The sequence below is a fragment of the Garra rufa genome, chromosome 11 (assembly GCF_049309525.1).
Source record: "Garra rufa chromosome 11, GarRuf1.0, whole genome shotgun sequence".
Taxonomy (NCBI): Eukaryota; Metazoa; Chordata; class Actinopteri; order Cypriniformes; family Cyprinidae; genus Garra; species Garra rufa.
The window spans coordinates 6734819-6760270 of NC_133371.1; the positions used below are offsets into that span (position 1 = coordinate 6734819).

Sequence of the window (25452 nt, forward strand, 5' to 3'; positions counted from 1 at the left end):
TGAATATGTTACTGTCACGCCATACCCAAGGCTGACACTGGCTTTCACTCCTGCAGACGCCTCATCCCACGGCCTGCTGGGATTATTAGCCAGCGGGAGTCAAGGGTGGATCATAGCACTGGAGAATTTCAATGCCTTTGGGAATTTATGAATAGGTTTTCATTGATACCTGCAACATTTAGAGATGTTTGCAATATATATATGCAAAAATATGGCTCCTGCCTGCCAGTAAACATGAGCTGATGTTTATCTCTGAACTTATGACGCGTCACATAACAAGCAGCAGTGCTTCCGGGTTCTTTAGACAAACAGCTGGTAGGGATGGATGGATATGAGCAGCGTTATGCTTTTCTGTGGTCTGTTGAAGGAATAGTTCCCAAAATGATCATTTCTGTTATAAATGACTCACCCTCAGGTCATATCTTATAACACAAATGAATACTTTATAATGAAATCTGACAAAATCAAATACTGTAAAAGCAATCTAGACTCAGGTGGTTTCATTTAGGGATGCACCAAAATGAAAATTATTGGCCGAACCGATTAAAATTAAACACTGGGCCAAAATATATTTTGCCTTTTTTTTCCCCCATCAATGCATAAATTAAAAAGCCAAAATGTGCTTTTTTTAGTTTTGTCTTGCTTTTCAAAAAAGAAAAAAAGATCAATTACAAAACAATGATTTAAAAATATTTAACACAGAACCTTTTTAACATGATTATAGCCTACCAACAAAGCACAATTTAACTTAAAATTAATAAGTTATTAAAATAATATTCTTTGGCCATTTTTAAGAGCCCCTTATTGAATCAGGCATGTGTTTTTAATGGACAAATAAATGCAGCCTTGCTGAGCAAAGGAGAATGTTAGAATAAATATTAATAGAGCTGTTTTAATGATTGTTATCATTATTTTTGTCTTATTTTTAAATTTTATTTTACAGAACAAGAGTAAAATGACAATACTAACATTTATGAATGTTGACTTTCATTTTGGCGTAAACCCCGCAAGAAGAGCTCAGTCCTATTTTTTGATTTGTGAATGATTGTCATCTTACTTTTTGTAAGTGTATTGAACCTTTTAGATAATTTTTTTTAACAGTTTAAAACAAAAAAGGTTTGCATATGTGTGTATCTAATATGACCAAGAAGTATGAACGAATGTATCAATGAAATCTTTAATACAGCAAAGCAGATTACTTGCATAATATGCATATGAATATCAGTTGCCACTTTATACCTCACAATAATATGCCTTACTAAAATGATACTTAAATGATAGTTAGTTTATTATCAGAGCTCTGTAGTTTTTATTGTGGCTGGCAAAACATATAATGCAATACAATAAAATGATCGAGAGACGATACGATGTCAAAAGAAATTTACAAAAGTGATTTTATGTCCGAAAGCACATTAAATTTAAATAACGTGTCTATATTTAAGGTTTCAGATAAGTTTTTGGAGAATAAAATGTCATTCAGTGTAACACAATATTTATGTCAAAATTCAAACAACATGTTTATTCTGACTTGTGCATATTAAAATATATAAAAGAATAAGGGAGCATATTAAATTGTATTGTGTTTTAAATGAGTAAAAAATTCTTAAAAATGTATAATTACAACTAATTAGTATTTGGGGTGAAAGTAATTTGCCTTTTAATGTCATACATTTTTGCCTGACAAGACTGTTGCACTGAGTGACATTTTAGTGGGTGTCTTCTGTAAATAAAGGAAAAATGCATGATTTGTTTTTTCCTTAAAAAAGCAAAAATGCAATGAAATTAAACAGAAAACATTTCACTATTTTTTTTTTGTTGTTTTTTTCTTTTTGGAAAAATGACTACAATATAAAGCATTATAACACATACTATTTTATGCTCAAACCCTTTTTCATCTTTGACCCATGTGCAAATAAACATTCTTTAGAAGGCTGACGTATCATATTTAAGACACATTTAAACATGATTTTTCTAAAAATGTTTTATGGATAATCATGCAAGTTGCTTCAGTGTGCATCTTGAAATTTTTTCTAACAATATAAAATCTATTATAATATTTACTTTATTTCAAACAAAATTTGGATCATGTTGATAATTTAGAGACCCTCAAATATGAAACAGTAGGCTTTAATGGTTTAATTTAGGCATTTATTCACATATAAGCAATAATCATCACACATCAAATACACTTGACACCTAAGAACCAATGAGATTTGTTCTTCCTTTAATCAAAGGATAATGCCATTAATCCTTTCCACACAACTACTGGTTAAGGAATATTCCAGATTATTTACAACACATTTTCACATGTTAATGTACAGCATCTCTGGTCTTTTTAAATTACAAATAATTTAGTTGTCTCTCAGCTTTTTTATAAAGAAATGTAAAATGTTTTTTTATTACAGTTTTACACATGCAACGGAAAACAAGTACTGTATCTTGCATAAAGGTTTCAGCTGTCTTTCACACTGTATAATAGTAGTTTAGCTTTACATGCATGAGACTGGTTTGATTAAAAAACACTTAACAAACCTGTCTGTACAAATATCCTGCAGTTTTACTTTCCGTTGCACAAAAAATAAACCCAGTTAGTTTGGCTTGATCCCAGGAATAGATGAGAAGTTGAAGATGGCAGCATAAAGCATAGTCAAAAGTTTATATTTTTTATTTAATTTTTTAATTTAAGCTGGCATTAGTGTTAGTTTATCTGCTGTTGTTTGTAGACTGATGAGCTACCTGAGCTCAGTATAGGGTGTAGTAAAGCTGATACTTTACAAATGAAGGTCTTTTAGTATTTAAGCAGAGTTGGTAATGTTAGTCAGCAGCTGTGAAATAGCCCTTTATAAGCTTAAATCGTTCAGTGCGGGACTAGTCTTGATCTGTGAGGGGTATTACAATCAGTGCACACGTCGGATCACAAATGCTGACAGGCACACAGAGCCGAATTCAACAGGATGAGTCGAGTTGTCTTCTCCCAGAGGATCATGTTCTCTGAGATTGATGAATGATGTCTTGCTCTAGTCGTGTTCAGTCTCTCAGTGCAGAGGGACATGAATGATAGTCAACTACACTGAACACACACACATTTGTACAGGTTTTGCTTCTGATATCTTGCTGTTTTAGTTGGGGATGCACCGAAATGAAAATTCTTGGCCGAAGCCGAGCAAAATGACACATTGGGCTGAAGGCCGATCACCGAAGATGGTTTTCATGTTTTTCAATTTTTTTGACCATTGCATAAATTAAATAGCCAATATTTGCTTTTTGCAGTTTTGTCTTGCGTTTCAAAGAAAAAAATCAATTACAAAACAGCAATTTAAAAATATTTATTTAACACTGAACATTTTTAACATTCTAGTAGACATTATAGCCTACCAACAAAGCACACTTTATTTTATGTCTGTGGTCTGTTGAAGGAGTAGTTTCCCAAAATGAAAATTCTGTCATAAATGGATCACCATCATGTCATATCTTATAACACAAATGAATACATTTGAATTAAACCTGACAAGTTTCTATCAAATCAAATACTCTAAAAGTAATCTAGACTCAAGTGCTTTCATTTAGGGATGCACCAAAATGAAAATGAAAATTAAACATTGGGCCAATTTTTTTTTTTTTCCCACCAATGCATAAATTAAATAGCCAAAATGTGCTTTTTATAGTTTTGTCTTGCTTTTCAAAAAAGAAAAAAGATCAATTACAAAACAATGATTTAAAAATATTTAACACTGAACATTTTTAACATTCTAGTAGACATTATAGCTACCAACAAAGCACAATTGAACTTAAAATTAATAAGTTAGTTAAATAATATTCTTTGTCCATTTTTAAGAGCCCCTTCTTGAATCAGGCATGTGCTTTTAATGCACAAATAAATGCAGCCTTGCTGAGCAAAGGAGAATGTTAGAATAAATGTATTAATAGAGCTGTTGGAATGATTGTTAGCATTATTTATGTCTTACTTTTTTATTTTATTTTACAGAAGAACAGTAAAATGACAATACTAACATTTATGAATGTTGACTTTTATTTTGGCGGAAACCCACAAGAAGACCTCAATACTACTTTTTGCTGCCAGCAGCAGTTCTGGAGTTGATTTACTAATGGATGATTTCAGTCTTCATACAGTAACCTTTCTCTTCTCATGAAGACATGCGATGCAATACTAAAGTCTCGCTGTCGGTGCTTGGAATGATTTTTGCTTCTTTCTCAAACAGTTTTAAATGCATCCACACTGCTTTTTTGAAAATATAATTTCTGTCGAACTTTAGGAAACTAACCAAATTATGTCAGTCAAATAGTATTATTGTCTAGTAAAATGTACTTTTCAAAACAATGCTGCTATAGTGGGATATTGAAGAAAAATGCAATATGCAATAACTCATTAAATAATGTGATAATCCATATGCGATGTGATAATGCTTTAAGTGCCACATGCTCAGATTAAAAAACACAATTCCTTGTGTTTGCACACATTTGGTGAATAACGCTCATTCTGATTCTAATATAGCATACATGTTTGACTTTGTGAGAAGAAAGCAGCCCTACAACGACTTGTGAAAGTGAACGGTAGTGTTTTACTCTAGCATTACATAAAAATGTCATTTTAACATTAGTGTAATCATTTTAACATAAGTTTAGGAACTGGATAATAAAAAGGAAAAATAAAACCCTGCTTAGTCTTTCGTCTATACATTTAATATGCACTGATTCATATTTAAGCTAAAGTTTAAAGTTATTTTGATCATTTCAATATATTGCACAGCCCTTTAACTACTTGTACAGTAGCATTAAACAAAATCATCAATTACATAGATTTTAAAATTAATTGATATTATCCATGTTTTAATTTATACAGATTAAAAGTGTTATGTTGTACATTATCATTTAATTACATTTTATTAAGTTACTTAATTAAAAATGAATTTCTTTAAACATCACTTTGATTATAAACTTATCACAGAATCCCCCCCCCCTCCAAAAAAAAAGAAAAAAAAATATATATACATATATACATATATATATTATTATTATTATTTTTTTTCACCCTAAATTCTGTTTATTTATTCATATATAGGGATAAATAGGAACTATTTATCAGGCCTTAAATGAAAAGCTATCTTACTCTGGGGAGTTTACTTGTAAGCAAATAAATGTTTGCATTTAATTTTTGAGTTCTAACAAACACATGGAATGCATTTTATTCCCCATTCATGGTATAAAATTAATATTGTGTAAACATCAGATGGTGAATGAACTAATTAGACCATTTTTGAAAGAACAATACAAAATAAATAATTGTAAAAGACAAACAGCTGTCACAACAATATTGGTTAAGATAACCAATTTAGGAAAGCAATGTCCAGTTTAATAGTGGAATCTAGTTGGACTTGTACATTCATGTGGCGTTGTAATTAGGGATGCTCATTTCGGTTAATTTTCCTGACCGACAACCGCTGCTCGTTATCCGAACATTAACCGTTAACTGATAAAATTACAATAATAAATTAGTTTAAAATAAAAATAGAATGCACGAGTATCTGTGATGATACATTAAAAATACAAGCAAATGTTTTATTTTAACGTGCAAACAGCAGCATACAGAGCAACAACAAAAACTGTATTGACATATACTTAAATTATCACGCATCAGCAGCGGTTCTGAGAACAGAGAAAATCTGAATGAAAAAAAAAGAATAATATAAATAGGCCTACACTAAATATGTATAAATTAAATAACTACCTAATTAAGATGACAAAACTAAAACACACTAAATCCTTTTATGCGCTTTGAAGAACTGTACCGGTCTTATTCTTCTCGTCGGACATAAAAATATAGCAGGCCAGCCAATACCTCAGTGTGCCTAGTTTTTAACATGTCCTCATGCTGTACGGATAGGCAGGACCGCTGCCTGTTAACTCTTAGATCCGCGAAAAAAACACCATCACAAAAACCCTTTCAATTTGTGGTTCGGGACTTCCATCCACTGTCATATGCGTGTGGAGAAGCGCGTGTTTTACAGAGTTCAGCAATAGCAAATCACAGACATGTATGTTGATTTGATTATCACTGTGGCCAATCACAGGAGGCTATGTTTCAATCCACTCACCAACCAAAGTGCCGGTTTCAGTTTTGCTGATTTCTAAACTTTCGCGAACTCTTTTATTAAAACAAAGAAAGTGTTGGCATTATATAAATAAGAGATTAATTGTGCAGTGTAAAGGTTATTTTATTACTTTTTAATAACTTTATGAGATTGCGATGAACTACTCTAGGATGAGTGATAGCTTTCCAGTGATTGTAACGGGAGCGCCTATTGCGCACTTTCTAGACTATAATTCATTCAGAATTTGAATACATTCACTCACGGATTCACTCTCTGATAACCCAATAACGCCACTTGCCATTGAGTTGCATATACTACATCTGTTAACTAAGTAAAGGTGAAGCGAAATATGTCTGTACAGCCACACTGCATGTGTCGACACGCGCGCGTGAGTAAACAGATAACTTACAAATAGCATTATTTCTTTCACCATGCAGCAAACGTAAAAAAAATAAAAAAAATAGAAAAAAAACCTTTTAAACCGTTTAACTGATAGTAATAATCGGTTAAAATTCTTACTGTCGGTTAACGGTTAAACGGTCAATATGAGCATCCCTAGTTGTAATTCATCTGTCTTCTGTGTATGCAATGTGTGTGCTTGTCCAGTCGAGTCTATAATGGGAATGAGTGTCTTTTTGAGCTTGTTTGCTTTCAGTGCCTCTGTGCTCTCTTCCCATCAATAAGTCATAGAGAGGATGAGAACACACACACACACACACACACACACACACACACACACACACACACACACACACAGCTCAGAACAACAGGTGCAGCGTTTGCCTCTTCAGTCTGGACTGATTAATGGCTTGTGGCAACTTGTGTGTGTGTGTGTGTGTGTGTGTGTGTGTGTGTGTGTGTGTGTGTTCACGATGTAACACGACATCAGTGCTGCAATATATAGAATACAGAATAAGGCTGAATATGTACTGTTACATAATGTTACATACATAATGCATAGAATATATTGTACAGTGAACCTTGTTTTATTAAAAAAACAATCAAATGGAGTAATGCGCAGTGATGACAAATGTTCCAAACAATAACACCTAGTGTTACATTAGTGAGTATTTTGCAGTTTAACCCATGGAACAGATTAAAAAGCTGTGTCCAAACTCATACTGTCTGTCCCAAATAATATTTAAAAAATAGGTAACTAGTGTCCCAAAACAGGGTTGGGTATCGTTTGAATTTTTTCGATTCCGAATCCGATTCTGCTTATCGATTTTGATTTAAATAAATAAATAAAGTGAGGTCAGACATATTTATTATGTATTTTTACAACGCTTTCTGTTGCAGCTGAATAACATGAGCAAAAACTAGCAGCCTAAAATGCCAAAAACCACTAGACTAATATACATTTCAAACATTAACTTTTTAAAGACAACTAAACAGTCAGTAATAAAATAGGAACAAGCAAATAAATGAGCAATAGCATAAATAAATGAACGAATTGCAGGTAAAGAAATTTAAATCAAGAGTTTAAGAACACTGCGTTGTTTTCTTTTCATGAATAAAATATTTAAAATATAAAATATAGATTAATCCTCAAAGTTACGAAAGCAGTTCTGTCAAGATCAGTGAATGCTTTTTTGTTTTGGGAATTGTAACCCAGAAAAAACAGGATGTATCAGTAAGCATATTTAGCTCATCAATGGGCACTTCTGTTTAAAGGTCCTATAGTGTGTGTGTGTGTGTGTGTGTGTGTGTGTGTGTGTCTGTGTGTAGAAAGTGTACTTCCCTACTGTATGTAGAGCATTACACTCATGTTGATGGTGTAATTTTGTATTTTTACCACAACATTGTGAATTGTCACGACACATTGTGTTCAGATGCTATAATCACAGTATCAAATGTAAATGTTATGTCAGTGTGTGAACATGACTCTTCTGAATCCTAACTCTTTCTCAGTTCTGTTATGACACACAATGCTACATTTGGCAAAGCAGTTTCACTTGAACCAAGGCCAATATAGAAACATCAAAACTCGAAAGTGAATGTCGAAAGGGACATAATAATAAAACTACAAAATAAGGAAGAGAAAATTCACTTCACAGTTTTTTCTAATGATTCCCAGTCAGGCGTTTGCAATAGTAAAATTAGTAATAGTAATATTATAAAATATTATTACAGTTTATAGAAACTTTTTTATTTGAATGTTTTTAAACTGTAATTTATTTCTCTGATTTAAAGTTGAATTTTTAACATCATTACATCACATGATCCTATGTTTATTTGCTGAAGAAAGAAACATTTTTTTATTATCAGTGTTCAAAACAGGATCTGCAGGATTTTTTTTTATTTAAAATTCAATTTAATACATCCTTACTGAATAAAAAAGTCGTGTCAATCGAAAATTGTTGGTTCAGTCCTACAGTAATAATTGAATGTCATGCATGTAAAAACATAATTTGAATGACTCATAAATGTTAAACTTGGTGTTCTTGTTAACTAAATGATTTCTGTTTTTGTTGTTGTTTTTTAGGCCTACGGCTCAGGCTGTGATATCGTGATCCTCGCTAGTGATTTTGAGTGTGTTCAAATAATTCCTGGAGCTCAGAATGGAAACATCCAGGTGGGCTGTGTGGAGTGCTCTCAGCAGCTCGGCCGGGTAAGACCATACTACATTTATGTTAACATTAATGCTTACAGCAGAGCTTTATTACAAAACACTGAACAAATGAGGAATACTCTAACAAAAGCAATGGATTCTACTGAAATAGTAACATGAGCAGTGCCGCAATATAATGTATTTACCATTTTAATCACATATTTCTGAAAATAATGTGAGATATTTGAGTATTCTTGAAAAATATTAAATCCATACATGACCAAGTTGTAAATGCAAAGTGTCGTACAGACCATATAAGGCTGATTTATGGTAATTTCTTGAAGGGCAAAGAACCACCAATGTCAATCATGTCAAATGTAGTAGCACTATTGTCTGCCCAATTTTTGATGTTATGAGATTTTTATTAGGGCTGCACGATTATGACAAAAATGATCATTGTAATTGCGATTATTATTGCGATTATCACAGTTTACATTGATGTTACCATTGTTTGAAGCAACTGCATGCCGTAATTTTAGATACAAATAAATAAATAAAAAAAACGAGCTAAAAACACTGCTCCTGAAAAACTTCTATTGCTTTTCTTGTTGTCAAATTTTAACGATACATTGGTTTGGTTTCTTTAAATAAAAAAGTAAAAATATGCAATATGCAGAGGAGTATGCTGGTATCTAACGTTCATGTTGCTAATTAATTGATAATGCTTTTATCACGGTATACAGTATTATCATGATATTGAATTTTATTTGCAAAAAAGTGGTTTCATAATACATTATAACAGGTTAGATAACTATTTTCTTATAACAAAAATAACTGAACATTTAAATACAAATACACAATTTATTTTTAGAGTGCAAAAGAATTATAAAGACCAATAGATATCACTTTACAGTAAGATCTCATTAACCTTAGTTAATGCATTAATTTTCACAATGAGCAATAGCTACATTTGCTCCGTAAGTTATTGATCTTTGTTAAAAATTGCAACTCTTAGTTCATGTTAGCTCGTTAAATAACACAGTTACCACTTTTGATTTTAACAATTGGTTATTAAATATTGGAATTACCTAAGATTAATTAATGTTTAGAAGAATTGTTCATTGGCAGTTTATGTTAACTAGTGAGATAACTAATGTTAACTAATGAAGCCTTAATGTAAAGTTTGACCGAACAATAAAGAATTAAAAGAGGGCACACGCATCTTTGACGCAGCATACAGACGTGTTGTGCATTTTGACCAGTTGATGGGGAAAGTTAAATCTTAAATTGCATTCAAACTTCGGTATTATTTGTTATAAATAATTAATCTCTGCATTTTGATGTGCCCTTAATAACAATATTAATTCACCTCTCACAACATGGCATGCTCTAAACATGCCTCTTATGCACACAGAATAAAGTAAAAATTTTCTTGCGTGTAATTGTTGCTTTTTTAAACAGATCTCTGTCTGCACAGTCAGAATATTCCTAAAATTAAAAAAAAAAAAAAATGCAGGCAATGCTGCTGTAAAGAAACACTTCTTGAAATACAAGTGGATCGTGAGTGTAAATGTTGTATAAATGTTTAAATTTTAATTTTTTGCAGTGTCGTACATCAACAGTTTAGTTGCTGCATCACTAGCTTCACCAAATGGAGTTGCACTTTCGCCATCTGTTCTTGGATGGACAAAAAGACAGTTCAGCCCGGCCTGGTTGGAGTGCTTAATCGAAAAGAGCAATGTTTGGAGAGCAGCACACGCTTTGGGGAAATACAAAAATTGATTTGAAGTCTAGAAGAGAAATATGTAGCGAAACATAGACAAATATATGTCTGTCTTCAGCCGCCTTGTTGACACAGGCATCAGTCATTGATAAGCAGACATTATGTGCTTGTGGATCTGACAAGCCACAACTCACTCCTGACAGCGTACGAACATGAAAAGATAAACCTATATCCAGTTATCTGCTCTGGCTGGGTTTTTGATACGATTTTGTGTTCACGGTTTCTCTTTGCTAATGGTGCAGCTTCTCTTTTTGATTGTTAATTATGAATCATTTGTAAAATAATTCTTTGTTTTTTTAGATTGCTGCGTCTTATGGAAATACTGTGTGTATTTTCGAACCAATTGCTTCCAACCCAAACAAACGTCACAAGGTGAGTTTTGCACTACTCGATATTGCGGACATTTTGATATTTTGCCATATATTGTTCAGAGAGGACTTTAATAATTCTGAATAGTGATCCTCTTTATTAATTATTAAGAATTATTTATCGTTAATATATTTTTTTATTTTATTTATTTAAGCAACTGAATTACCAATGGCAGAAGACTGGTCAGTTCTTTCTCAATGCCATAACCTACAATCTGGCCTGGGACCCCCAAGGTTTGTTTGAAATATACACTTTGTAAATGGATGAGCTAAATATTTTCACTAGTGCCCTTTTTAAGTGGGCCTTCTGATTAAATAATACAATTAGAATATATTTTTCTGACTTGAGTGCAACCTCTGCATTATTCATGTTTGAATAAGCATCTTAAAATGTTAGAGTTCGATATTTCAAGTGGTGCAGGCATTATTATATTGGTTACTGTATAATTTCCATATATGACCCTGGACTACAAAACCAGTAGCACAGGTGTATTTGTAACAATAGCCAAAAATACATTGTATGGGTCAAAATTATCAATTTTCTTTTACGTCAAAAATCATTAGTATAGATCATGTTCCATGAAGATATTTTGTAAATTTAACTTCATTTTTGATTAGTAATATGCATTGCTAAGAACTTCGTTTACTTTAACTTTAAAGGTGATTTTCTCAATATTTAGATTTTTTGGCAACCTCAAATTCCAGATTTTCAAATGGTTGTATCTCAACCAAGTGGCAACCTCCCGCTCTCTCTATTGAAACCAACACAGAAGTGGCTTAAACTGCAATTCATCGACTGGCCGCCAGAGACTGGCTGCAAAAGAGAGTCAGTCCCATAGACTCCCCGTGTTAAAATGCCCAAATTTACAGCAGAAAAAAACATGTTTACAGCCTGGTTTAAAAAGTGGTTTTAGACTATATAGCTAATTTCGCCCTTCATGTCAACTGTGAGGGGGTGAATTTTTTTATAACTCGTCCGTTTAAGTTATATTAAGCCGTTAAGTTCTACATAATTAAGGGCGTGGCCACTTGAGTGACAGGGGGGTTGCCGCTGCTGTCTCCACTGTCGCGCTAGGTGGGCGTGGTTTCAGCACCCAGCTCCACCCACGTCCCGCCTCTTTGCCCATTTTCGATTATCCAGGAGTGATGCGTGATGACGCGATTCCAAGATGGCGACGGCGAATCCCGCCCACTATAGGCTAGGGGTGGGTATCGTTTGAATTTTATCGATTTCGATTCCGATTCCGATTCCACTTATCGATTCCGATTCTTTTCGAATCCCAGTTTCGATTCCGATTTAGTAAAAAAAAAAAACAACAAACACAAAAGTCAAACATTAATATATTAAACATGTTTATTTTCAGTGCTAGCTTGCAACATATTATTTTATTACAGGGGTTCTCAACCTTTTTTATATCAGGGCCCCCTTCTTCTCGGGTCAGTTTTGCAAGGCCCCCCTATGCCTGACATTTCCTCTAAAGGTGTTTATTTTTTAACCTTTTTTATTAACCTAAACATTAGTTTTGCCTTTTTATTTTCTCCTGCATGTTATTAAAAAAAATCAAGCAAACTTTAAATTAAAGCTATACTTTTGAATTTAAAAGAAAATCCTCTGCTCTAACTTTTTAACATGAATACACACATACAGATTTAAAGCACCTAAATTATTTAATTCAGACATTCTTCACAACTTCAGAGTACTCTTTCTTAAGTGACTGAATATCTACTGTTTGTATTCATTATAAAATAAACATATAAATGAAAAATACAGTAAATACATTGTAAATCTGTTTATGCTGGTGCTCATATGTGCTTAAACACCACTGACCCTTACAAGATCCACCTCTATGGGTAAGCATTCATTATAAAAAACTCACAGGACATTCATTTTGAAAACTATGCAAATATTTTGAAATTTCACGCAAAAATACTATGGACCAGAGCACCGAAAGCATGAATAGTTTGTGAATCAACAGCGGACTTATGCGTGCCTAATGTACGACTCCGATATACAAGAATGGATACATTAGGCACGCGCGAGTTCGTTACTATTACTCTGGTCATCTTTGCCTTTACATTACCGGGAGGGTTTGTTTCATGCAGCCAAGAGATAAAGTAGATACCTGTCTTCCCGCGGGGGTATAAGTGACTTTTATGTGGGCTTTTGCGGGACGAAATAACATATATTCCTTCTGAAGTGAGCGGGCGCAGGACTAAAATCCGTCCCTTGCAGATCTCTAAGATGAAGTTTGCGTGCAGCGGTAGATTTGTCTTCGGTTTTTACAAAGCGTAGACACACTTTTAAACGCTTACCGTGATCCATCTTTTCGACTGATGTTTACATTACCACGTAAAGTCCTGGCAGATTGCACGCGCGGAAGGTCCTGGCAGATCACTAGATGGAAAAAATGCAACCAGAAATCGAAACGAGGAATCGAAATTTTAATATTATAACAAGTATCCGATTCTTTATCTTAAGTATCCGATTCCAGAATCGGAATCGATTTTCGATTCCCAACCCTACTATAGGCTTCAAAATCGCTCTTCAGAAACCTACGGATGACGTCACGGACACTATGTCCATATTTTTTACAGTCTATGATCTCAACCAAATAATGTCATATTCTAACATCAGTGTTGTTTTTGACAACCATCTTAGATTTAGTCTTAGTCTTTTGGACTAAAATGCTTATTAGTTTTAGTCATATTTTAGTCACTTCTATATGTGATAGTTTTAGTGCAATTTTAGTCGACGAAAAGTCAAAAAGGTTTTAGTCTAGTTTTATTCAAAAAAGGGGAAAAAGTAGTCTTTTAACAAATTAATGTAGGTCAATAAGTATTTTGCTGTTGGGTAGTGTCACTTATAAGTTCTGAAAATAGCAGATCCATAGTTCAACACAATGTGAGCTTCCGGATCGACTATTTTCACCAATAATTACAATAATGAAGGAATGTTTTAAAACATAAAAGACAAACAAGGATGGAATGCTAAAACAGCTTGCCATACTAGTATAGCAAAGAGTATTTAATGCTAAAACGGCTTGCCATAGCGGCAGATACGTTTTAGGTTTTGATTGGCATGCACAATAAGCAGAAATGTCATGCATTTTAAACGTCTGACGGACCACCCACTAACATTTTCGTCTATTCTCGTCTCGTCAACGAAAACTCACACACGTCTCGTCATGTTTTAGTCATCAACGAGCCATTTTTATCTCGTCATCGTCTCGGTATCGTCATGAAAAAAAGTGGCGTCAACGAAATGATTTCGTCATCGTCATCGTTGACGAAAACAACACTGTCTAACATCAATGGAAAGCTTATTTATTCAACTTTCAGTTGATGTATAAATCTCAATTTTGAAAAAATTGCCCTTATGACTGGTTTTGTGGTACAGGGTCACATATGTCCATGTATTATTTTATAATTCTGATAACTTTACTTTTATAATAAAATGAAAGCAACAATTAATAATAATGAAAGTAGTATTATAAAACAAGACTGTGTGCCCAAGTATTTGCACACAAACATCAGGTCTATGTGGATAATGTTAATTACATCTGTCTGTCATGTAGGCAATCGTATCTTGGCGGCGACTGAGCGTTTGCAGCTGTGGGCTCCTCCGAGCAGCGACACGCTGATAGAGGAAGAGGACAGTCAGCTGAATGATGACCGTCATGAGCTCATACTCAATGACTGGAAGTGTGTCTGGCAGTGCAAGTGAGTGCAGCCTCAGAACTTAAGCACACTTCTGTCTGCATACTAAATCTTTAATGTCGCTTGTCTGATTTACTGAACGTTAACGTACATTTGACGAAATAAATTATTCAAACGGGTCATATAATGAAAACATGAACGCTTTTGTTTGTCTTAAACAAGGCTTTCATATAAAATACAGGGCTCTATGCTTATAACTTTAAAAATGTAGGTGCACAGTCAAATTTATAGGGGCACATTCTAAACAATAATCAAAAAATCTGATAAAATATTGGCTTTGCCATTACGAGGTGATATTTGACTCCTTAAAGTGATTTACAGGGGAATTTAGTTTTTACCTTTGTAATGGCATTTTTCTAACTTCATTAAAAGTATATAATTTTGTCAAATTTGTAAATAAAATTCTAATTAAAACGACAAGAAAAATAAGAACAAGTAGGATAAGAATAATCCAATCAAAATAAATCAGTATTAACAAAATTAATTTGTACTTCAGAGGTGGCACAGAAGTGTCTTGTAGGTGTTTTTTCATGTTTAATGAGGCTCAGAGGTGGCTTGAATGCAATCAAATTCATGTTGAGAATAATGTTTTAAATATACAATTTTGAATACAGAAATATTAAATGATTTAAACAACTGAAAAGACACTTTAAAACTGAAACTAAATCTGCCAGCAGATGGCGACGAGTCACTGATTTAATTACTGAATCATTCATTCATTCGATTCGTTTGAACGGCTGATTCATTCAGGAATAAAGCAAGTGACTGTATTTATGTATGGGAAATTGAATCATTTTACTAGATTTGTTTATAAACGCACGTTCATTCATAAACAAAACAGCGCTGTGTTTGAATGGAGATGCGCAGCGGCTCAGTTGTGACTTGTTTCAGACCATTTTTAACAAAGAAATAGAGCAAAATCAGGCAATAGTGTTATAGTCAGACAATGTGAGTCACTTAATAATAACTTCTTGTTTATTTAACCGTTGTATTAAATCAATATCTCGTTTACAAACTCCCTTAAAAATCATTAAAAGCTGTCAGTCATCTTAGTTTATCGCAATCTCACAAAGTTCCGTTATAATCAATGAAGCTCTCTACACTGGACAATCAATCTCTTATTTACACTCTCACTACACTTTGTTTTATGAAAGGATTCGTGAGATATGTCTGTGATACATTACTCAATGTTGCAAAAAGAGGGCCCTTTATAAAATATACTTTACTATGTTAACATAATTTTTTTTTAACTGTGTTTGTGTGTAAATTTGTTTGCTTCATGTGTGTTTTGTGTCAGGACTGCTGCTGCTGTTCATATCACTCAGTGGTCTCCAGACGGAGAATACTTTGCCACAGCTGGAAAGGTAACACACACACACACACACACACACACACACACACACACACACACACACAGAGCATGTTTTATGTCATGGTGGACTTCAGTTGTTCTTAAGCAGTGCTAATAGGGGTGGCACGGTTCACAAAACCCACGGTTCGGTTTGTATCAGGTCACGGTTTTCGGTTCTGTACGGTTGTTGTTGTTATTTTTTTCTTTTAATCTTTTAATCCTTTTTTTTTCTAAAAGTGTGCATTATCTTTTGAGTCAAATTCTTACATGTAATCAGTCAATTATAGTAATAGTACATTTAGTCTGTATTAAACAAATTCAATCAGTATCAACAAAATTCATCTTTGCAGAAGTTGCATATGAAGCAGAGTATGTGAGCGGAGTGGAGCGGTAACAATTTCCCCTCCGCGCTCAGTGCATTTAATAATCGCTCCTCTCCAGCTCCACTCCGGGTTCACAATTTTCCGCTCCCGCTCCACTCCTCGCTCACTGATATCAGAAACACCGCTCCGCCTTCGCTCCGCGTCAAAACATTCAGAAATAGCCTTATGTTTTAAATATAACGGTCCTGTTCATAACACATGTTAAAACAACAGGAGAGTTTGGAATAGTGTGCAAACTTTGTACCTACCACATACCAAGCTAATAACATTGTCAGCATTAAAAGAGTATAACTACTGCTTTATGCAGTGCAAGGTTTGTAATGAAAATAACTACATTTTCGTCAGTTATTTTACATATGGATCGCTGCATTTCTTACAGATTTCTGATAATTCGAAATCGGATACCATTACATTTGTTTTAATGCATTATTGTCACAGCGATTGCGTGTGAATAAGTGCTGCACATGTTTAAATGAGGCTTTCACCTGAATATATTCAGTATCTAGATGGAACAAACTAAATCCTTGTGAACTATAATTTACCGCTCATGTCCATTCACATTATTTCTGATTTGAGTGATCCATCTCTATCAAGCTAAATGTTTAACATGTGAATGCCTGCTTATTATGCAGTTATATTACGGACCGTTGGCATGAATTGTACTTATGATGGAGCGATGGTGGAGCGCACTTCGAGCGAGTGAAAACCACGACGCTCCGACTTTTCAAAAATCCGCTCCTCCCTCCATTCAAAATCACACCGCTCCACTCCGCGCTCCGCTCGCACTCCGCTCCGCTCACATACCCTGATATGAAGTGCCTTTCAGATGTATTTCCTCATGTTAACGCAGTTATATTTTAAATTATTTTTAAGAATAAAAGTGAAAAGATACTTTGAATGTGAAATTAAAACCGCCAGTAGGTGGCAGCAAGTGAGTGATAGCGATTGAACCGAATCATTTAAACGATTGATTCTTTCAGAAACTAAACACTGTCATGTTGCTCAGAGATGCAAAACAGTACTGTGGCTGTGTTTGGAATGATTTTTGTTGGCGAAACTGAGCAAAAACAGCAAATATGCTGTCTATAACGCTATAAAATCAATATTACATTTGTAGTCATGCAGATTTTTGAAGGATAAAACGGCATTCTTCGTATGATATTGATTAACTATATGAAATATGAATATATACATTTTCTGAATTATGTGAGCATTCTAAATGCATTTTAATAGATGAAAGAACACACTCAAAATGCGTACTTACAAGACTTTATCATGTAATGTAATGTTATGCATAATGTTTTTTTTTTGTTGTTTTTTTCAATATACTCCATAATGTCAAGTTGCAAGTTGTATTCTTTTGGCTTTATTATTAATTACTCTCAGTGGTCCTAATGTAGGCTTGGTCCCCAAAAAATATTCTGTCCTTCTTCAATGTCCAAATATGTGACCCTGAACCACAAAAACCAGTCATAATGGTCTTTTTTTTAAAATTGAGATTTAAACATCATTTGAAACACAATATTTGGGCAAGATACAACTATTTGAAGATTTGCAATCTGAGGGGTGCAAAAAAATCTAAATATTGAGGAAAAATCAGCTTTAGGTTTTCCAAATGAAGTTCTTAGCAATGCATATTACTAATCAAAAATGTCCAAAGTTTTGATATATCTATGGTAGGAAATGTACAAAATATCTTCATGGAACATAGTCTTTACTTCATCTCCTAATGATTTTTAGCAAAAAATAAAAATGTATAATTTTGACCCATACAATGTATTTTTGGACTGTTTTTGTGCTCCAGGGTCACCTATATTGGTGTAAATGTGGTTCTTGTGGAAATTTAATTGCATGTTTTGTCTCATTTTCATGGTCTGAACAAGAGAAGTAATTTGCACATCAGCAAGTGTGAAAATGCGAAATTACATTGGTATAACCATTTCTCTCTCTCTCTTTCAGGATGACTGCCTGCTGAAGGTGTGGTATCCCACCACAGGATGGAAGTCTGCAGTGGTGATGCCAGACGTGACTGATAAAAAGGCCCCAGCGGTTCATTTCTCATTTGTGTATCTGGCGCATCCGCGTACGGTCACAGGGTTCTCCTGGAGGAAAACCAGTAAATATATGCCCAAGTATGTCAAACACATTCACAAAGTCTTTCACTCACTCTGGGGTGGGTGGTATGACAATGTACTGTGTATTTGTAACAATATGTCAACTAGTAGATACACTGCCAACGCACTTGTACCGTCGTAGATAGATATGCATGGAGGTTGGGGGATCTATTTTGTCACATAATGTAAAGCTGATTTTGCATTTTTTTTTTACATAAAAATCGAAAGAACAAAACATTAAAAGCTGCATTTTAATTTTATATATGTGACCCTGGAACACAAAACCAGTCTTAAGTCGCTGGGGTATATTTGTAGCAATAGCCAAAAATACATTGTATGGGTCAAAATTATTGTTTTTTCTTTTATGTCAAAATCATTAGGAAATTAAGTAAAGATCATGTTCCATGAAGATTTTTTGTAAAATTCCTACTGTAAACCTATCAAAATGTAATTTTTGATTAGTAATATGCATTGCTAAGAACTTAATTTGGACAACTTTAAAGGTGATTTTCTCAGTATTTGATTTTTTTGCACCCTCAGATTCCAGATTTTCAAATTGATGCATCTCAGCCAAATATTGTCCTATCCTAACAAACCATACATCAATAGAAAGCTTATTTATTGGGCTTTCATGTGACATATACATCTCAGTTTTGTCAAATTTAACCTTATGACTGGTTTTATGGTCCAGGGTCACATATATGAATGAATGAATTAATGAAACATTGCAATTTAATTTAAGTTTTACAATATTTTAAAATCCAATTTATTTGTGTAATGGTAAAAGATTAATTTTCTGCAGCCATAACTCCATAAAGTCTTTTGTGTCGCATGATCATGCATTTCAGAGCAATGCCCAAAATAGTCTCTTAAGTAAAATATCTAAAATATATATCAATTAAAAAAAAAAAAAAAAAGGTTTTTGCTTTAAAAGATTTCAGAAGATCTGAGGTGACTTTAGTGAGTCACATATTAAGTAGGGCTGTTGATTATAGTTATTTGTTATCTAATTTATTACACAATGTGGTGATTAATTACAAACTTATCACACATCAAATTTTGCGAATTTTTATGTTCAGATTTGTTTTAATAATTTTCTTATTTGTTGAATGTTGAATGTTTGTATAAAATCATGTTTGCACTCATGCTATTTAAGACAAAAACAGCACTTGTGGGATATTGCTTACCATATGATCATATGATATAAACAAAAGACAAAATCTCATTCACGGGTATTTTTACCCCAATCTCTTGAATTGTATGGCCATCAAGACACTTTTATCAAGGCTGCATTTATTTGATTAAAAATACAGAAAAAAAACTACTCTTGCAAAATGTTATTGCAATACAAAAAATGTTTTTTATTTTAATATACTTTAAAATATAACTTATTCCTGAATTTTCATCAGCTGTCACTCCAGTCTTCAGTGTCACATGATCCTTCAGAAATCATTCTAATATGCTGATTTAATATTGGAATTATCAATGTTTGGAAATAGTTGTGCTGCCAAATTTTTATTTGGAACCTGTGATTCTGTTTTATTAGTTAAAAAGTTAAAAAGAACCGCATTTATTCAAAATATAAATCTTTTCTAACAGTCTATGCCATCACTTTTTATTAATTTAACACATCCTTGGTAAGTAAAAGTATTAATTTCTTTCAAAAAAAAGAAAGAATAAAAATTTACTGACCCCAAACTTGTAAACGCTAGTGTATATTGTTAGAAAAACTTTTGATTTTAAATAAATGCTGTTCTTTTTAACCTTTTATTGAATAATCCAGAAAAAAAATATCACAGGTTCCAAAAGAAATATTAATCAGCACAACAGTTTCCAGCATTGATAATAAATCAGCATATTAGAATGATTTCTAAAGGATCATGTGACTCTGAAGACTGGAGAAATGATTCTGAAAATTCAACTTTAATTACAGATAAAAATAAAATGTTAATGTTTATTAATATAAAAAACATTTTTTAATATTTCACAATATTTTTTTCTGTAATCTTAATCAAATGAACACCTTGACGAGCATAAGAAACTTCTTAAAAAAAAACAAAAAAAAAACATGAAAATCTGACTAGTCCCAAACTTTTGAGTGGCAGTGTATGTTATTACACTTTTTCTTCCATTACTATGGAATTATACTCCAACCTTGCATCTACAGTTTCTTTTTCTGTGGCATTGTAGATATAGCAAAGCATTTTGAATGTCATTGTTACCGCCCACCTTTAACTCACACTGTGATTTCCACCCGAGTTTGTGTGTGTTTCTCATTGTGTGTGTGTGTGTGTGTGTGTGTTGTAGGGGCTCTGTGTGCAACGTGCTGCTGACGTCCTGCGCGGATGGCATCTGTCGTCTGTGGAGTGAGACCCTCTTGCCTGAGGACAGTCTGCTGGGGGGCCAGATCTCAGAGAACAGCACCAGCGTCAGCTCCTCTCTGCCAAACATCGCCCAGAAAGACAAGATACAGCACGCTCTGGAGGTCAGCATGCAGAAACACACATAAAAGCATATCAACACACAGGGAAATGATGTACACTCTTTAAAAATAAAGCTATTTTTGATTCAGTGAAAGGTTCTTTAAAGAACCATCTCTTTCTTACCTTTTTATAATCTGAAGAACCTTCTTTCACCACAAAGAACCTTTTGTGAAACAGTAAAGTTGTTAAAAGTTCTTTATGGAACCATTTAGACAAACAATTTTCTTCTATGGCATCATGAAGCACCTTTATTTTTAAGAGTGTAATTCTAAATTATTGCAGTCAAGGCATTATAAAGAATATTTTTTCAATGCATATTAGCAGGGTTACTTTATAAAATTAGCTGTTCCTAGCTAACGTAGTCTCTGGTATACGTGACCCTGGACCACAAAACCAGTCTTAAGTCGCTGGGGTATATTCGCAGCAATAGCCAAAAATACATTGTATGGGTCAAAATGATTGATTTTTCTTTTATGCCAAAAATCATTAGGAAATTAAGTAAAGATCATGTTCCAAAAAGATTTTTTGTAAACTTCCTACTGTAAATATATCAAAATGTAATTTTTGATTAGTAATATGCATTGCTAAGAACTTAATTTGGACAACTTTAAAGGTGATTTTCTCAGTATTTAGATTTTTTTGCACCCTCAGATTCCAGATTTTCAAATAGATGTATCTCAGCCAAATATTGTCCTATCCTAACAAACCATACATCAATAGAAAGCTTATTTATTGGGCTTTCATGTGACATATACATCTCAGTTTTGTAAAATTTAACCTTATGACTGGTTTTGTGGTCCAGGGTCACATATGTGCAATTTGGTCAAATAATTACATTATTTGTGTGTTCATATTTGCTAAAATCACATCCAGACAAAAATCACAATGCAAATGCAAATAAATGTCTGTTATTAAATTGTATTGCCGTTTATTGTCAAATGCCACCAGATATTCTCCTCAGTAGTTGTCACAATGAGTAGGATGTGTGAAAGCTGCATGCTAGTGAGCAGAAGCCTACCTTTTGTCTCCATGTAAACTAAAAACTAACAAGCAATTCATTTTGTCTCTTTGTCTGTAATTCATGTTTTGCTGGCAATAGACAAATTGGACGTCTTCAAACAGGGCGACAAAACAAATAGAAGCACCACAAATGTACTGCATAAAACAAATATGTACAGGGTGTCTGCAGATCCCTAAAATGTCTTAAATAACATTTTCCTAATTAAAGGCCTTAAAAAGTTTTAAAATGTCTTCAGATTCTAACAACGCCTCTCAGCTGTTATGAATTCACTGTAAACCATGGCTTCTTGGGGCTTATTGCTTTAACAAATGATCATAACGGCACATATAAAGAAACGCACTGAGGTAAATATTCAAAATGTGTAGTTTTATAAAATGATGTAGTTCAGTTACATACCAAGGAAGCTATTTTGCTGAATATTCTCACGATTGCAGATGGTAGCCTACATTGATTTTAGAAAAGTAAACAAGTAGTTAGTCAAGCGGTTATTAAGTTATGTACGTTTTAGACGCAACATTTACAGTTTGGTTCTATTTCACGAATGAAAATAGTTCCGAACTAGGGTCACAGCAGAAGCACGTTCTCCAAGCAACACTCGGCTTTTTTGTTTTGTTACTGAATGATTCAGCGTTTTGAACGAATCAGTTAAATAAACAACTCTTTTAGTGACTATATAGTCACCTATACTGGTAGTTTAGTATGTTTAAAATGATGCACTTCCCCCCCAACATTTCTTATTTATATATTCATAAACGTATTTAAAACATTCATCTCATAACATTATTTATTGCAGTTGTAGTTTTGCAGTGTAAATTATTAAATCTGACTGGTAACAGCCTATATAATTTATTTATAAATTGTCATTATTTAACATGAAAGGTGATGCATAAAGCTTAAAAAATAGGCCTTTATAAAGCTAAATAAAAATATGCATATTTACGTATGTAAAAGCTGATAAAAATTGCTTCAGAATACAGTAAATTGTTTACACCACCAAAAATCTTGGAGATGTGGTACTTTTGTGGAAATATTTTGTGTGGAATATTATCTGCTGATATGAAAAGTTCACTGTATGTCGTAGTAATAAATATAATTTATGACAGCAATGAAATTTAGTTTTCGTTTTACATTGACCACATTAAATATCACATATATGTATGTAGTATAATGTGTATTTCCATTGCAAGTTTAGGTCTTAAATTTAATATAGGGTGGTATTAAAAAGATCTTAAAAAGTCTTAAATTTTACTTGTTTGTATCAATAGAAACCCTGTATGTAGAAAGCATTATGTGAATAACATTCTTATTTTCAGTCTGTTATTCACTCAAATCTGGACAGATATGATTGTAGACCACTCGGAATACACTGTAGTGTGTGATGAATCATGTGCACTACTTTTATGATGCTATCTTGTCCTTTTAGCAATTTAAAAAGCTGATTGAGATTCCGGAAGCTCTGATTGGTGGATCTCGCATCGAGTATCGGCTGGTTGCAATGCACACAAATGCCTTATTAGAGTGTCTAGTTAATGGAGTTTAATTCATCCCATTACCAAGAACGGCAAGCAAGCACTGAACTAGATTTGTTGATATTTATGATATTGACCTTAGTTTATTTATAGGGGTGTGACGAGATCTTGTGGCACGAGATCTCGCGAGACTCCGATGTGTCCCGCGAGATCTGACTGGTCTCGCGAGAACGTGGCGATATCATAGCAAAACATTTTGCAGTGTTTACATTAGGGCTGCATGACTAATAGTTATATAAATATCACGATCTCTATTCAAACACCCATGCGATCTTATTCATGAATGACAACGATTCAGCATTGTCTATTACAACTGTTTCACGCTCCACTGACGCCGATGTGAAAGTTATTGAAGACATTCAAATCTGCATTCTTACTGCTATGGTTTCAGAAAGCAACACAAACAGTCTTTTTAACCACATAATCATCATCATGTCTTTGTTACAGACATTTAAATAACATAAGTACTGGGATAAAAGCTTATAGTTTGGATATAAACACTTATTGTCTACAGTAGCGATCAAAAACGAAAGTATAACTGTGACGTGCGAATAAAGATGAGGAAGCAAATGCAGGATGAAGTGAAATGACAGTTTATTGAAGATAATACAAACAGAGTGATGATGGTGCGATCTCTCAGCTGGGTGACACAGGGGTTAGATGGCTGGTGATGGTGGTGAGAGAGTCCGATGAGTGCTGTGGTGAATCCAGTGAAACACGAAGACAGCGACAACATCCACGACAGAACAATCCAAACACTCGAACCAGACAGAGCAAGACGAACCAACACAACGAGGGATCCGGGAAAACTATCAGACGAGGGAGAGAGAATGCTGTGAGTATAAATAGGCAGTGGTGATGAGGGACACCTGTGGCTGGCTGATTGGCAACTCAGCTGAGCGAGCGTGACAATCACATGACAAACGAACAAATCACAAGACCTGAGAAGACAGCGGATACATGAACCGTGACAGTACCCCTTCCTCTAGGAACGTCTCCTGACGTTCCCAGATTCTGCAACCTGTCGATTGAAATCATCGATAAGAGAGTGATCCAGGATGTCTCTGGCAGGCACCCAACTTCTCTCCTCCGGACCGTAACCTTCCCAGTCCACCAAGTACTGAAATCCTCGTCCCCTCCGCCTAGAGTCCAGAATGCGATTAACCGAATAGGTTGGTTCCCCGTCTACGAGTCGCGGCGGTGGGGGAACCGGGGCTGGCGGATTAATACGTGCAAAAAACACTGGCTTAATTTTGGAGACATGAAAGACGGGATGAATTCTCCTGTATACTGGAGGAAGTTTGAGGCGGACTGCCACCGGACTAATGATCTTGGTGACAGGAAACGGGCCAATAAATTTGGGAGCAAGCTTATTAGAAACGGAGCGGAGCGGAATGTTCTTAGTAGAAAGCCACACTTTAGAACCGACGACGTATACGGGAGGCTTTGACCGGTGGCGATCGGCCTTGGCCTTGGTGCGCGCTCCCACCCGGAGTAGAGCCTCACGGGCTCTAGTCCAGGTGTGATGGCACCTCTGGACGAAGGCGTGAGCAGAGGGGACCACGACTTCGGATTCCAGACTAGGAAAAATAGGTGGCTGGTAACCTAAGCTACACTGAAACGGAGATAGGCCCGTGGATGATACTGGTAATGAATTGTGGGCATACTCCACCATCGAGAGTTGTTGGCTCCAGGAGGAAGGATTTCTGGAGACCACGCAACGTAACGCCCTTTCCAGATCTTGGTTGGCTCTCTCGGTTTGACCATTGGTTTGTGGATGGAACCCTGAAGATAGACTAACAGTAGCCCCCAGTAATTTACAAAATTCTTGCCAAAATTTGGACACAAACTGGGGTCCCCTGTCGGAGACCACGTCTGTCGGGAGGCCATGTAACCGAAAGACGTGATCCACCACAGTCACCGCTGTTTCCTTGGCTGAGGGTAATTTGGGCAAGGGAATAAAGTGGGCAGCCTTCGAGAACCGGTCCACCACGGTCAAAACTACCGTGTTGCCCTGGGAGGGCGGGAGGGCGGTAACAAAA

The 25452-nt window shown here is 34.5% G+C and overlaps 1 protein-coding gene across 1 annotated transcript in view; it reads left to right on the top strand.

The window, feature by feature from the left end:
- Window positions 1-25452, top strand: part of dmxl2 (Dmx-like 2) — a 103731-nt gene that overhangs the window by 2723 nt on the left and 75556 nt on the right. Inside the window, 7 exon segments of the mRNA XM_073851102.1 lie at window positions 8596-8721; window positions 10745-10816; window positions 10968-11046; window positions 14388-14532; window positions 15827-15893; window positions 18223-18395; window positions 20685-20862. Of these exon segments, the coding sequence (XP_073707203.1) occupies window positions 8596-8721; window positions 10745-10816; window positions 10968-11046; window positions 14388-14532; window positions 15827-15893; window positions 18223-18395; window positions 20685-20862 (840 nt within the window).